A 15,774-nucleotide genomic window follows, 5' to 3' on the forward strand; every position below is an offset into this window, starting at 1 on the left:
AGCACCCAGTGCTCAAACTGGGGGTGCACAGGCCTAACCCAGGGGAAAGGAGTGCAGTGGGGTTCCTGGCAAAGCGAGCTTGTACCACCAGGACCTGGGGAGGGAAGATGTACCAAGGGATGGAAAGAAAACGTAGGGTGGGGTATTGGCTGGCAAACAGTGCTGTTCAGCACGATGGAGTGAGGGGTTTTTCATTATAAAAGCATCTATGTGTGAGGGGTAATATGAGAGGAGCTTATAAAAGTGTCTGCCAGTTGCAAACAGGTGGCCTGCCAGCATCATGGATAATGTACAGACACGAGGCAGAAACTTCTGCTCCTCTTCATCTCTTCATCTTTCTTACAAAATGAGCATTTTTGTATTTTTCAGAAATCTGCCACTTGTTTAAGGGAGGGGGAAAAAAAAATCCAACTTCACCTTTGGAACATCATTACAGAAAACAAAAATAATGAAAGCTGGCCTGTTTTTTTTTTTTTTTTTTTTGAAGGAAGCAAACCATCAAGGTCCCGTTTTCTCAGTACCATCCAGTTGTTTGTGGAAGGTGGGCCCCAGGCGCCTGCAATTGCTCAGCCAGCCTCATAAACGAAGAAGGTTGCTCACTTGATGTCACCGCAGCACGGCTTTGAGCTGCTGCACTCCCTCGCTCCCTCCTCGGCTTGCGAGTTATTCACGTCTGAAAAAACATATCTACCTCATACTGTGCCCATCACTTTGTTCTCAACACGCCTATTCAGATGAGTAAAACTCCACTTTTCCTCTGCAAGCGGGCGGCGGTGGCAGGAGGGGAGGCTGCTCGGAAGGGAAGTTAAGATGCGTGCCCGGAGTTATTTCCCTCTCCGCCACCTTTGGGGAGCTATTGTTGGCCCAACAAAAGCCCTTGCTCGCGGGGGACCGGGACCCTGCCGGACATGTGGCAGCCCCGGGTGCAACGCAGATGTGATGGGATGTGTTATCCCGGCGGAAAACGCCGCCGTTTCTCACCTAGAGGCTCCCAACCGGGCTTGAACCGGCGATCACGGTGCTAGAACCCAGGGGCGGACACGGCCGCCGAACCCCCTGCAAAGCGACGCGGCGCTCCGTTCCCCGACGCCTCCCGGGACCGGGCCGCCCCACCGCAACGTGGCGGGGCGGGCAGCGCTCGGCACCGGGCTGGCTGAGCCGAACCGAGCTCCGGGCGGACCGACGGCTACGGCGGCCCGGCGCCCGTGGAGGCAGTGCAGGGCAGGTGTGCGTTTACCGGAGCCTCCCGGGGGAAGGGAGCGTCGGGTTCAACGGAGACTCCTTGGGCGTCGGGGACCGGTTCCTGCTTTAGTCGGCGGGGCCGCCCGGTGCGGGGCGATGCGTGTGCCAAGCGCGTTGCCCCCATCGCTCCCTCCCCTCCCGCTTTCCCTCCCGGCCCGCACTGCCGCGTGCGGTAGCGCCCGCCAAGCGCCCGCCCCACACCGGGCGGGGGCGGGGCGGGATTGCGCGTGCCGCCGGCTCACCACCCGCACCCCATCCGCACCCCACACCCACCCCTCCCCATCCCCCCCCCTCCCTTTCCCTCCGTTCCTCCCCGCACCTTCCCCACCCCCCCCCCCCTCCCGCACCCCTCCAACCTCCGCTCCACCCGCGCCGCGCCCCGCGCGCCATTGGCTTCCCGCACGCGCCGGCCCCCCGCGCGCGCGCGCCATTGGACGCGGCGACACGCGACCGGCGCGAGTGGAGGAGGGACGCGGGGGGGGGGGTGTGGGGGAGGAAAAGGGGGGGGTTGCGGGAGGCGTGGGGCGGGAAGGAGGAGAAGGGAGAGCGGAGGGGGGGGGAAAGGGGAAAAGGGAGGGGGGAGAGAAGGAGGAGGAGGAGGGAGGGAGAGGGGGGGGACCCCGGCGCGTGCCGCTCCTTAAAGGGGGGCGCGGCGCCCGCCCCGACACCGGAGCCGTCGGGCCGCCACGCGCGAGCTAGCCCGGTCCTGCCCTTCCCCCCCTCCACACACCGCCCCCCCCACCCCCATGGGCTCACGGCACCCGCGTTAGAGCCATGAGCCTGCCGCGGGGCGCGTGGACCGAGGGCGGCCGCGTGGAACGAGTGGCACCGGAACCGACGGGATCCGAAGGGGGCGGCTGCGGCTTCGCCTCGGGCTGGCTGGGCGTGTGCTGCCCCTCTCGCCTGCCCGCCGCCTCGCCTCGCTACCTGCTGCCCGGGGAGGAGGAGGAGGAGGCGGCGGCGGCGGAGGGGAGCGCGGTACGGGGAGGTGGGAGCAGCCCCGGCGGGACGCGGGGTACGGCGGCGGGCGGCGGGAGGCCACGGGGAGGCGGCGGGCCGGGCCTGCGGGCGCAGGTGAGCGGCGTGCAGAAGCAGAGGCGGCTGGCGGCCAACGCGCGGGAGCGGCGGCGGATGCACGGGCTGAACCACGCTTTCGACCAGCTGCGCAATGTCATCCCCTCCTTCAACAACGACAAGAAGCTCTCCAAGTACGAGACGCTGCAGATGGCGCAGATCTACATCAGCGCCCTGGCTGAGCTGCTGCACAGCCCCGCCGCCCCCCCAGACACCCCCGGCAAAGCCGAGCACCGCGGGGCTCCCTTCGAGTCTCCCTGCGCCGCTGGAGCCGGCCCGCCCCCGGGGCCGCCGGCGCCGCAGCCCGGGCCGCCGAGAGCCTCGCCCCCCGGGCACGGCAGGACTCGCTTCCCCCCGCCGCCGGCTGCGGGGGGTTATTCGGTGCAGCTCGACCCGCTGCACTTTCCCTCCTTTACGGACGGAGCCCTGATGGGACAGAGAGCCCCTTCCCCCGCACTGCTCATGCCGCAGCCCGGGCAGCAGCCGCAGGAGAGGAGCAAGACGTCTCCCCGGTCCCACAGGAGCGACGGGGAGTTCTCGCCCCGCTCCCACTACAGCGACTCGGACGAGGCCAGCTAGGGCGGGGGCAATGTCCCCAGCACCCCTCGGGCCGCTCCCTCGGAGCGCGGATTCCGCCGTAGGGTGCGCAAGCCGCCCGCGGTGCCCTCTCGGATGGGACGGGGCTCCCCTCTGTCGTTTTGATATCCGCCCCCTCTTCTCACACTCCGGCAGCTCCTGGGATTCTCCAGGCAGTTTAGCGAGTGACTGTATCCGCGCTCTAAGGGTTGGTTGTTTTTCTTGGCTTTTTTTTTTTTTTTTTTTTTTCGTCTTTTAAGTTTTAGTTTCCACTTTTTAAAGTTTATTTTGCCTAGAAGTCGTTGCCGTTCCCTCCTGCCAATACACCACCTTGCAGCGCGGAGCCCGGCGAGCAAATGACTGACAAAACCGAAATCTGGCTCCGCTGCTGCTGCTGTCCGGGGGTCAGGCAGGGATGCTCCCTCCCCAGTGCCCTCCCCACCTCCCTATCGTGCACCCTCGCTGTCACCCGCGCCCTCCTGGACACTGATCCTGCCCTGCCTGGATCGAACTGCTGTGGAAACATACACAATAAATAACGAACCGTCTTGCCCTGTAAATAGTGGGAAAAAAGTGGATTTTCCTTAGCGCACCATGTCGGCGTCTTTTGGGGGGAAACTTGGCGCAAGCACTTTATCAGCGGCTGGAGATGCGGTTTCAAGAGGAACGCAGCTAACTGCCAATTGGAGACCATTATTTAATTAAGCCACTTAACCCCAATGCTCTCGTAAAAACGAAAACCGTTTTGTCGTGTCAAACTTTTATGTCCGTTTTATTTTGCTTTTGTGATAATAGAAAACGTATTTATTATGGAGTGTTTGCTACTATTTCTGCTTCTCTTTTTTTTAAAAAAAAAACCAACAAACTTTTCTACGGCGGGAATCGTTCGTTTTAATTTTAGCAAAGCAAGCTGCCATTGTTTTATGTATTTTAATTAAAAAAAAAAAAAAAAAAAAAAAAAAAAAAAAGAGAGATCAAATAAACGTGGAAAAAAAACCCTAAAACCAAAAAACAACCCCCAGCCTGAAGTCGTGGTCGGGTTTAGCTTTTCCCCTTACACGCTCCGAGCTGGGGTCAAAACCCGGCGGCGGAAGGTGAGCGGGACAACCCCAGGAAGCTATGCCCTGGAAGCGGCAGACTGCGCCAGGAGAGCGGGCGGCTCCCCGCAGGCGTGCGGAACTCGGGACCGGGAGGGTCTGTACCCTGCGGGGAGCAGGGCTTCCACCGCTGCCAGGACTGCCCGGGATTGCCTCCCAACTCCGTCCCGCCGTTCACAGCTGATACGGGGTAATTGCAACAAGTATGGGGGCAAGGGGCTAAGGGCAGCTCGGTAGCCGCCGGTTCCCGCATCGCCGCTTCCCTTCTCCCCCTCGCCGGTCGGGGAAACCAATGGATCCCCCCCACGGAGCCCCCTCTCTGTCTCTCGGGGAGCGGTGTGAGCCCTGCGGAGAGGTCTGGGAGCAGGTGGGGAAAGCCAGTGGGGTTTGGGGGACACGCGAACAGCCGGGGGGTGGCCGAGGGAGCAGGATGCGGCCCCTGGACTCGGGTTAAACCCCGGAGAGGATTCTGATGCTTTGCCCAGCCTGCCCGTGGCACCAGAACCGGGGCTAAAGCAGAGCAGTGGCAGTGCTGGCGTCCCTCGAGTTTCAGCAGGTGACACTTGGGGGGATTCCAAGGGGCCATCAGTTAACCGGGAGCGGCCAGGAGTCAGGAGCCATGAGCGTGTCACGTTCCCCTGCAGAAATAGGGCACCTGCCCCCCCGGTAACCCCAGGCTGCCCTACAAACACCCGCGCCCGCCCAATACCTTAGAGTGGCGGTGTAGGGTCCGGCAGCGTGAAAACTACATGGGTAGTTTTCCTTCCTAAAAACGGCCACCTTTTTTTGTTTGTTTGTGGAGGTTTATTGCGGTTTTTTTGTTGGTGGTGGTTTGGGTTTTTTTGGTTTTTTGGGTTTTTTTTGTTGGTTGGTTGTGGGAGTTTTTTGTGGTCGGTTGGTTGGATGTGGGTTCTTTGGTCGCCTTTTGTTTACGGCACTTATTTCTGAGCTGTGAGAGCCGGTGTCGCTGCTTTGGGAACACGCGTGGGCCCTCTGCACGGGAGTGATGCAGCAGAGCCCTCGGTCAGGGGGATGGTGGTATGGGGGGTTTTGTTTTCCTTATTTGATTTGTTTCGTGTCTGTGCCCCGAGTGGGTGAATCGGCTGCCGCCGTGACTCGGGGCAGCACCCCACTGAGAGGGTCCAGGGAATTGCAGGGGTGCGAGCACCCCTCCTTGTCTCCGCCGTCCCGGGAGGTGATTCTGTGTTTGTGGAAGTGCGAAGGGGTTGAAGAGAGCAGACCAAAATCCTACCCGCTCCCTCGAACGAGGTCCCTTCCCCCGACGGATGGATGAGAGCACCGCATGGTGCAGTTGGTGACTCACTGTCACCACTCACTGTCCGAGGGTCTTTTTTTTTTTTTTTTTCCACAGTTCCTTGAAAGAGATACCAGCCCCGCATTTCCATTTTGAGGTTCGGCTCTCGAGTTTGCATAACAACTGCTTGGCAGCCCCCCTCTCTTACACTCCGTTAACAAGCTGTAACGTATAGCTGCAGGTTGCTATAATCTCATTAATATTTTGGAAACTTGAATATTGAGTATTTCAGGCTGCTCATTCCCCATATGCCAGGCCACTCCCGCTATGCTGGCTGGTTCCTTTCTCTCCATTATTAGCAATTAGCTCCTACCTTCCAAAGTCAGATCCAAGTATCCAAGATACTAGCAAAGGAATCAACTATGTGTTGCAAGCTAAGCATGCTTAATATCTCCCAAACAAACAAAGAGACAACATTTATTTAAGTAATGAAGATGGATAAATCGCTTTATTGAGCTTGCGACAGTGTTTGTTTTGTATAGACTAGAGCAAAGTTTTTTAACAAGAGCGGCGACGCGCACCAGCCCTTGGAAGCAGTTTAGCGCGGTTTGCTGCTTCGTGGAGTTTTATCATCTTAAACGGGTTTTTATTTGAAAAGAGCGAGTCTGAAGCGCACTATCAGAGCGTTAAATTTTGGCTGAACGCTGAACATCCTCCGGGGTGTGCGAAAGGAGCGCGGGGTGGGGGGGTGGGGGTGTCTGGAGGGGGTGGTCGCCTTTGTGCGAGGCGCACGGAGGCTCCGTCGCCTTTTGAGATAGGGTGGCCGGGTAAACTCCAGCCGTGGGCTCCGGTGCCGGGAGGTTATCATGTGTTTAGAGCAGGGATTTCGGGGGTCCGGAGTGCAGGCGAGGCGAGGCGGTGGAGGGGCAGGAGAAGGGATGGGGGGGATTAGGACGTGGTTGCAGAACGTCGGTCGGAGCGCATCGCTGCCTTGCAGAACTCTGGCTGATGTTCGCTCAACCTCTGGCCTCGGAGAGGGAGGAGGGAGGGAAGGGGGGAAAAGGGTTAAACCCGGCGAGGGGAGACCAGAAAAGCGCTGGGACCACGGGTGGCCGGGGGGTAGGGGGGAGCTGGTCGTGGGGCCAGTGCTTCTTAATTAGAGCAGGGCGGACAATGCGATGGGGCGGACAATGGGGGGGACAAGGGGGCTGGGGGACTGAGAGGGGCGGGGGGGGTCTGGCCACGGTCCCGGCCGCGGTGCGCGCCGTGTCTGGAGCAGAGCACGCGTTGTCAGCTGGTGAGCGCAGCGGCCTTTCAGGCGGCTCCCCAGGGAGCTGCGCGCCCGCGTTGAGCTCCATCGTCACCCCCTCCCCTCCATCATCATCATCACCGGCCTCCTCCTCCTCGGCGGCCCCCCACCCCAGCCGAGTACAACAGCCAGCATTCAAGCCCCCTTCCCTCCCTCCCCTCGCACAACAGCAGCGCAGTGGCAGCCCCACCACCTCCCAGCAACCGGCAGCACGCGAGGGCACCGCCGGGGCACCTGAAAGAGTCAAAGCCAAAGAAAGGGAGACAAAGGAGGAGAAAAGGATACGCAGGAACGGCCCAGCGTGTCTGCTCCGACAGCGCGGAGGGGCAGGCGCCCACCGAGGGACGGCCGAGCCACGCCGAGGCCGGCAGGGATGGGGACACGCAGTCACTTCTCGCTTCCCACCCTGCAGGACCGAGGAAAAGCGCCCCGGTCCCACCTCTCCGTCCCACAGTCCCGTTCCCTTCTGGGACATCTCCCGTCCTGGGCCCCCCTGACATAGGTGGCTCCACCTTTGGCACTGTCGCCCACGGGCACCAATCCCGGCAAAAGGCGTCCTGGGGTCCGGCTACCTGCCGTCGCACCTGCTAGGGTCGTGCCTGTCCGGGAAGGCAGGGAGAGAAACAAAATAGGGGGAAAAGGGCGAGGGGAGCATCTTATACGTGGGTGAGGAGGGGACCCGGCGTGGGGACCATGTACCCCGCGGTCAGGCCAGCCCTGCAAGTGTCCAGGCTGGGCAGAAGACCCGCTGGCACACCCCGGGGACACGAGGGAAAGTTTGTTTGCCTTCGCATAGTCCTTGCAACGCTGCGATGGTCTTTGCCCGGGGCTGAGTGTTGGTCGGGACCGGAGATGGGACCGGGGCACGCAGGTAGCAGCCCTTCCTGAGCTGGTGTCTGTCTGCGGCAAGCCATATGCTGCCCTGCCGCCACCTCCCCCGTTTGTTTTGGTTTTTTGTTTGGGGTTTTTTTATTTTGTTTTGTTTCGTTTTGGGTTTTTTATTTGCTTATTTGTTTTGTGTTTTTTTGTTGGTTTTTTTTTTTTTTTAAGATCTGCTGATCTTGCCTGTTCCCGGGCAGTTAGGAGAGAGAGCGGCTCCGCTAACTGCGCTGCCCTTGCGCGGGCATTGCGCGTCCTCTTTCGGCCTTGGGCACCTCCAGGCTGCCCCGGAGCGGGGGAGACAGAGAGAGGCCTCTTCTGAAGTGCTATCAAATGGCACAGAATGCCTTCGGGAGCCCAGCCAAGGAGTGTCAAAGGCGGTTTGAGCAGCGAGGCATTTAAACGCTACAATGGGTGGCTTTCTGGAGTCTCCTTTTTTCTGCCTCCTCGCTCAGGACCGGGAGGAGGGAACAGGCGCAGGGATGGGTGCGAAGCCGCAGGAATGGGTGGGCTGCGGGAAGCCAGCGGTGGGGCGGCCGTCCCTTGCCCGTCCTGCGGCCAGGAGGGGAAGAGTTCGGCTCCTCTGCCTTTCCCCGCAGCTTGTCGTCCCCAGCTCGGTGTAACCGAGGATGCTCAGTATGAGGGGGTAGCGACCCGCCACAGACTTTAGCACGGCGGGTAGTCGGGACTTGGAATGGGAACTTAGCCGAGGAGGGGATGGATTCTCTGTAGCGCTGCCAGGGAAAGCGAGGGTTGGGAGTGGGAGAGCAAATCCCCTCTGTTTAAGGGATTTCTTTTTGGGATTTCATCCCAATTGGTTTCCACGCTAATTTTATTTTCTTGTTTTCTCCTTCCCTTTGCTCCCTCCTCTCGTTATTTCCCCTATGCTCCTTTCTCTTCTTTTCCCAGTCCCTTCCGGCGGACACCCCTTCCTTCCTCTCTACCGAGGAAGGGACTCGCTGTTGCTGCTGCTGTTGTCGGGGTCCCCGGGAGATCTGCGGGAGGCGACGCGCACCCGCGGAGGGTGAGCTGGGCTGATGCACTTTTATGGGGCGGGTAATCAACTGCACATCAGCGAGACAGCGCATCAGCCCATCTGCTTGATATATATTCAGGAGGGCTCCAGCCCTTTTGAAGTCTAATTTCTTCCCCGGGAGAACTCACCGGGTAATTTACCATCGTTTCACAGGCAAGGCGGGCAGCGGGTTAACCCTTTCCCCGAGTGCTGCCACCGCGGGTTTTCCTACCGAGAGAGCAGGTTTTAATGCCTCGTCGCCTCACCGCAAACTTGTAAAAGTGCCTCTTTAATGGTACGTGACTCGCTGAAATAAGACACCCAGCCCACCGGCACGGCAAACCCCTCTTCTGCATGGCAGATCGGTGTTTAAGATCTCTTTGGGACAAGCAAATCCCTCGATCCACCGGGCCAGCGCATGTCATTTCACCTCCACCCACTCAATAATATTTTTATGCTCCAAGATCTTGGGGTTTGGGTTGTTTTGTCTGGTTGGTTTTTTTGGTAGTTTGTGTTTGGGTTTTTTTTTGTTGTTGTTTGTTTGGGGGGGTTTTTTTGCTTTTTTTTTTTTTTTTTTTTTTTTTTTTCCCCATCCAGTGCTCAGCAAACCATTTTTTTTCCAGAGGCGAAAGAGGTGCACAGCATGGGCAGCGAGCAGCAAAAACCGCGCTGCAAAATCCTCTTCCTAAGAGAGTTGCTGTGCCTTGTGTCTGGAGGGTGCCCCCGGGCATGCCCAGGCTGCGGGACTGGGTACCGCTCTCGGTGACCGCTGTGCTGGCAGGACACCGGGGGGGGGGGGGGACGGACACGACGGGGGGGTGGGGTGCCCGGGGGTATTTGGTCTCCCCCCCATCGTGGCTGGTGCTCCCGGGGCTGATACGGGGCAGACTCCGGCCTGCCCCCAGCTGCTGGGTCCGGGGCTACGTCCCGGCAGCGACCCAGTTGGAGCTGCCGGAGCTCCGGGCCGGGGAAAGCGTTTGGCTCTGCAAGTTTATGAACTTTTATTTATTTACTCTGCTTCCTTCCTTCGGGGCTCTACCGAGCCAGGACAACCGACGAAGTTGTCTTCTTCGCTCCCCCTTCCCAGACGTAAAGTTTTCTCGTTCAGGGAACGCTCTGCAATAACCCCGAGACCGTTTAGCAACATCACCTGCTTCCCATAAAAACCTCCGAAGCAAGCCCCAGGGGCCCGGGCAGGAGTCAGAGCCGCTAAGACCCGCCCGCAGCCGTCACCGTGGCCTCAGTCTCCACCTGCACCTCCCTTATCTACAGTTAATATTGTTATCCTGCTCGACGAGGGATCCTGCTCGCTCCCGGCTCCGGGGTGGGATCCTCGTCCAGCAGCTACGCCCTGACCTCCTGCCTCTCCCCCGGCATCGGAAGGGCTCCGGGTAACCCTGTCCGGGGCAGCCCCCGTTTCTCTCCTTGAGAGGTGTGAAGAGCCCAGATTTTTGCTTATTTATTTATTAAATCCCCCAGCCCAGCTTCTGAATGAGTCGTGCACTATGATACCTCCTGCAGTTTCTTTTTTTCTCCAGAGTCCCTTTTCAAAAAGGGATGGCGTCGATGCACTTTTAAAGTTCTTTTAACACAGAAAGGCTGCTCCTGTTATCTTGGCGTTTTGCAGGGAGTGTCACTGCCAGCGATGAGGCTAGGAGAAAGGTTGCTGCTGGTGTCCAGTGAAGTGGGCCAGAACCAGCCTGTGGGACAGACAAAAACTGGGAGCCCTGGGAAGCAGGGACCTCTGTCAGAGCAGGTACTGGGCTCTTCTGTGTTCCATTTTAAGAAAGCAATGGAAACTGGGCTAAGAACTTCTCTACTGCTGGTTTTCTTTGGATTTCATTTGCTGTGGGCAAAAGCCTCCCTTAAGCATTTGTTTTGTGTTTACCCACATACTCTTTTACTATTCTTATTTTGTTTCTTTCTCATGCAAGTACTAATGCTTAACCAAGGGGCAGCTTTATAGCAAGCTTCCCCCAAATGCTCTATTTCCCAGCAAATTATGTATTATCCTCTCTGTGGAGAAGGATCTGAGGCTCAGAAAGGCAAAGTGACTTTCTGTGGACAGCAGGAGCAGAGGGTAAAAGGCAGGGCATGAGTGCAGCCTGTGTGCTGCCTTCTGCTTGGGCCACATGCTTTCTTCCAGCCACTCCAGAGCATTTCCTGTTGCAAAGAAACTTTGTTCAAAGCAAAAGGTATTCAGCCTAAGACTGGCTTTTCATCAGCAGAGAGGTTATTCACCATGCCTCTTCGTAGGGTCAATCCTTTTCCAGTTCCTAGGGAAGCAGGATGCAGAGCAGGTGCTTTGCCCAGCTGTAGGCTGTTGAGTGGCTTGAGGAGGAGGAAGAGGTGTAATTTTCATTTGTGGGGTGAAGGTGAGAAACATCTGGGGGTAGATGGCAACTAGATGAAGGTTTCTGTGAGCAAAATCATTCTCCTGACTCATACATTTGATGAGGACCACTTTGTCTTGCAAAAATACTCTCATAGCAAACTTTCATGTGATTCTTCTCAGATCATCGAAAGGCTTCTGGATGAAATAAATCATACTGTGGAAGGTATAGTATACTCGTTTGCATCCAAATAACCCTCTTCCCTCCCTACAGTTTGGTGACTCCTTTTCTGCATTGAGGAATATCCTGAAAACTTTTTAAGAGGCTTGAAAAGCTGAATTGTGGTGCTGTGAGGGTGGAGACTGGGATAGAAGGGCTCTGCCATTAGAGTCCCAGGATTTGCCTGTTGAGAAAGATGGTGAAAGCTCATATACATTTCTAGTTGCAACTCTGGAGTTAGCAAATAATTGGATCACTTTGTTTGGATGCTGTTGTTGCCTGTGGCTGCTGACTCCATCCCTGATCATCCTGCAGGGGAATTGTAATGTGTAATATTCAAAGATATTGCATGCTTAGAAGGAAAGGCAGTTTTAATTGGTTTCATCACCAAATCTTGCAAAGGCTGCTTGTTACCATTGCAAGGAACCCATTTCTCAGCTGAATTCCATTAGGGGTGTGAAGGCTGCCACATACCTGCCTGGAGTGGCAGTGGCACTTGGGTGACATCCCCCCCATGGCAGATATCTCTAAGCATCCACCTGCAGCACTCCCACAGCTGGAGCTGGTGGTGGCACAACCTGAAACACAACCTCCCCAATGCTGAACAGTCTCTGGCTGTGCTTGTGGCTGTTCACCTGTTGAGGTGTGCATATGGGGCACTAACCTTTGCCTATCCCTAATTAAACAACAGCTTAAAAAGTGATTCATAGTTTTTTTTTCACTAGTAATGTCACCCCCAGGGGAAGTAATGTCTGGAAAGAAGACTTTTTCATTTTGGTTTTTTATGTTGCTTGGTTGTTTGGGTTTGTGGTTTTGTGTTGTGCTTGTTTGTTTGGTTTTGGTTGCTTGCTTTTTTGTTGTGGGTTTTGTTTGCTTGTTTGTTTGTTGTGGGTTTTTTGGGTGGGGGGGTTGTTTGCTTTTTTCCCAAGTAATCAACAAGAGCAAATACAAGAGCATTGTCCTGACCCAACAGAAAACAACGGGTCAACATTTACCATAAAGACTCTGTGGTTGCAATTTCCTCGTTCCAAAAACAAGTAGCAAGAGAAGCCATTTCCCAAAATAGAAATAAGCAAAATGAATGTTGAGCATCCAAACTCAGGCTTTCATTTTACAAAACGTTTCAGCAAGACTCTGCCTCTAGCATTTTGCCACCATAACACCACTGGTGGAGATGATGTAGGGACCTGCTGACCTAGATGGTGCTGCAGGGTCAGAGTTTACCCAGAGAATCAGCAGCTGAGAGTGTGGAAGACTCCTCGAAGTCTGCACCTAATACTGGGAACAAATAACTTGTTGTCTTCCTTTGGCAGATCTTTGGTTTGTTATTCAAATAAACCACCAAGGAATTATCAAAGTTGAGAATATTTTCTTTTCATAAAACCATCAATTTTGATGGATCCTCTTGATTAACAAAAACTAAATTTTGAGAAATGTGAATGCAAAACATCAAAGATCTATTTGACTGAAAAAAAAAAATTGGAGGCAATCCTTAGCAGTGTCATACCCCACCTAAATCTGTGGCCTGGTTACATATTGATCTCAGTCTGTATTGCCTGCAAATCTTTCAAATCTTAATGGTAAGAAGAAGCAAACTGGTAATTGGTTCTGATAATTAAATGCATTTTTGCATTTTGGTTAATTTGTTTTTAAGATCACGTTTTTTGCTGAGGTTACTTGAGTGTTAATCTTTTGGAGAGAAAATTGATACTTGTGGAAAAATCTTTAGTTGGTTCATGATACATTTTATTTTAGTAATGGGCAGCATCAGGCACTTTATTCATTTTTATATATTTTAATCTCTACTTCTGACTTCATTTTCAGGTTTTGATGATATTTAACTTGTTTGAATAACAGTGTTGGCATCTGGCTCATACCAAGATGTTTAAAGATATTAGCTTTGTTTCTAGAGTTTTTGCAAAGAATAATTGCAGTGCAGTGTCAGGAGATCCATTTCAACTTTTCCACTTTTCAGATTCTTCTTTAGAATTACTTTGTCTAGGAAAGCCAGGTGCTAATGGCAACCATCCTTCAGAAGTAATTGTTGGTATGGTGATATGAAATTCTCCTGTTGAGTATATTATATACCCAAAATGAAAATCCATGAGAGGTCATGATTTACCCTTCTACAGGGTCAACCTGCAGGAAGAATAATTTGGCAAAACTGAACTGTATTTAACAAAGCTTTTGTATTGCAAATAATAGGATGTGTTTAAGAACACAGCCTTTGAAGTTGCTTGTGAGCTGCTCTCTGAATTAATTTAAAATTTGAAGTTTACACAGCCTGCAATAAACTTAAAAAAAAAAAAAAAATTATTAACATTTTATTGCAACTGAACTTCGGGGCTTTTGTGCTTGCCCAGTAAGAATTCAGAACACTCCAGGTGTTCTGAAGGATGCCCTGAGCCAACCCTATATAAAAAAAAATAAATAAAAAATAAAAAAAGAAAAGGAAAAAGCTTGAAAGGGAGCCAATACAAACAGGGACAGCACCTTTCCCTTTCCTCCTTTCCTTTCTCCAGGATCACCGGTCCTGCTCCTCCTCCTGGTCTTCCCAGTCTCTGTCCATGGTAGCCCTGGAGTGGGGCTTGGTTCATTCCACACCTGACAGAGTAATGATGCCTTGTGAGTTTTAGGGATTTAATTCAACAGTTTTCATAGAGTCATAGAATGTTTGGGGTTGGAAGGCATCTTAAAGGTCATCTAGTTCCAGCACCACCCAGTTTCTCACTGGACCAAGTTTCTCAAAGCCCCATCCAACCTGGCCTTGAATCCTTCCAGGAATAAGGCCAGCCTTATCTTCTCTGGGCAATCTGGTCCAGTGTCTCACTTCATCCAGTGATGAAGTTCTTACTGAAATCTACAGTCATTCAGCTTGAAATGGTCACCCCTCATCCTATTCCTACATGCACTTATAAAATGTCCCTCTGCAAGAAAAGTACAGGAAGGCTGCTATGGGAAGGTCTTCCCAGAGCCCTCTGTTCTCCAGGGTGAATAGCCCCAACTCTTTCAGTCTGCCTTCATATCAGAGGTGCTCCATCCCTCTGGTAGCATTCATAACCCTCCTCTGGACTCACTCCAACAGCTCCATGTCCTTCCTGTGTTGGGGGCCCAGGAGCTGAACACAGTTCTCCAGGTAAGGTCTCATAAGAGCAGAGGAGGGGGTAGAATCACCTCCCTTAACCTGCTGGCCATGCTGCTTTTGATGCAGTGCAGGATACAGTTGATTTTCTGGGCTGCAACTGCACATTTTCCATCAACCTACTTACCCAAGTCATGTTTCTCAGGGCTGTTCTCAATCCATTCTCCCACCCAGCCTGTATCTGTGCTTGGGTTTGCCCCAACCCATGTGTAGGACCTTGTGCTTGGCCTTGTTGAACTCCATGTAGTTTGCAGGGCTCCACCTCTCCAGCCTGTCAAGATGCATCTGGATGGCATCCCTTCCCTCCAGTGTGTCACCTGCATCACCCAGCTTGGTCACCAGCAAACCACAGGTCCTAGCACGGCCTCCTGAGGAAAGCCACTCATCACAGATCTCCACTTGGACACTGATTCATTGAACACAACTCGTGAGTACAACCATCCAAACAGTTCCAAATGATCCACCCATCAAGTCATATAATCATAGAATAGAATCATAGAATTGGCTGGGTTAGAAGGGACCTCTGAGATCATCAAGTCCAACCCTTGATCCACTCCCACTGCAGTTCCCAGCCCATGGCACTGAGTGCCACATCCAGTCTCTTTTTAAATATCTCCAGGGACGGAGAATCCACTACTTCCCTGGGCAGCCCATTCCAATGTCTGATCACCCTCTCCATAAAGAAATTCTTTCTAATATCCAACCTAAACCTCCCCTGGCACAACTTGAGACCCTGCCCTCTTGTCTTGCTGAGAGTTGCCTGGGAAAAGAGACCAACCCCCCCCTGGCTCCAACCTCCTTTCAGGGAGTTGTAGAGAGTGATGAGGTCTCCCCTGAGCCTCCTCTTCTCCAGGCTGAACACCCCCAGCTCCCTCAGCCTCTCCTCATAGGACCTGTGCTCAAGTCCCTTCACCAGCCCGGTTGCCCTCCTTTGGACCCGCTCCAGGACCTCAATCTCCTTCCTGAACTGAGGGGCCCAGAACTGGACACAGGACTCAAGCTGTGGCCTCACCAGGGCTGAGTACAGGGGCAGAATCCCTTCCCTGGACCTGCTGGCCACGCTGTTCCTGATCCAGGCCAGGATGCCATTGGCTTTCATATTGTTCCTACAAAAAAGAAAAAAGAAGGTACTGTGTTAAAGTAAAACACTTTGGGCAGCTGGGGGAGGGAGTTTTGAAGCAGACATGAGAGACATACAAAGACTAGACAGGACTGGTAACAGTAGTAATTATTTGCCTGTGGCATAGATAAAATTTTCAGAGTACAGAGCTGATAAATTTAAAGCTTCAAGACAAAATTCATCACCTTGCACCCATCCCAGAAGAAAGGAGCACAGGGATTTGGAATCTCAGGAAGTCTCTCCTTGCTTTTCTCATTGCCTTAGTCTGCTGGAAGATGTGAGAGAGCCCCTTTCTGCTGTGAGCTAACATCAGTTGGGAGACATTTGTTGGTGGCACAAATCAGAGGACAGACCCTTTCTGTGTCTTGCTGTCTGTCCCTGGCATGCCAGCGCAGCACATTGCAGGGAATTCTCTGGAGTTATAGGCAAGGGCTTTTCTCCCTTCATCCTTTCTGGAACTGGTTTCTCTTTTCATCAGTCTCTGAGGCCCCAATAAAGGATGAAATTTGTTGA

General features: G+C 53.9%; 1 protein-coding gene across 1 annotated transcript; it reads left to right on the plus strand.

The window, feature by feature from the left end:
• The first annotated feature begins 2,016 nt into the window (after positions 1–2,016).
• ATOH1 (atonal bHLH transcription factor 1) lies at positions 2,017–2,895 on the plus strand. Its single transcript, XM_030450102.1, has one exon. The coding sequence runs from the start codon at positions 2,017–2,019 to the stop codon at positions 2,893–2,895; it is 879 nt and encodes a 292-aa protein (XP_030305962.1).
• Positions 2,896–15,774: the final 12,879 nt, after the last annotated feature.

The sequence above is a fragment of the Calypte anna genome, chromosome 4A (assembly GCF_003957555.1).
Source record: "Calypte anna isolate BGI_N300 chromosome 4A, bCalAnn1_v1.p, whole genome shotgun sequence".
NCBI classification, from domain to species: Eukaryota; Metazoa; Chordata; class Aves; order Apodiformes; family Trochilidae; genus Calypte; species Calypte anna.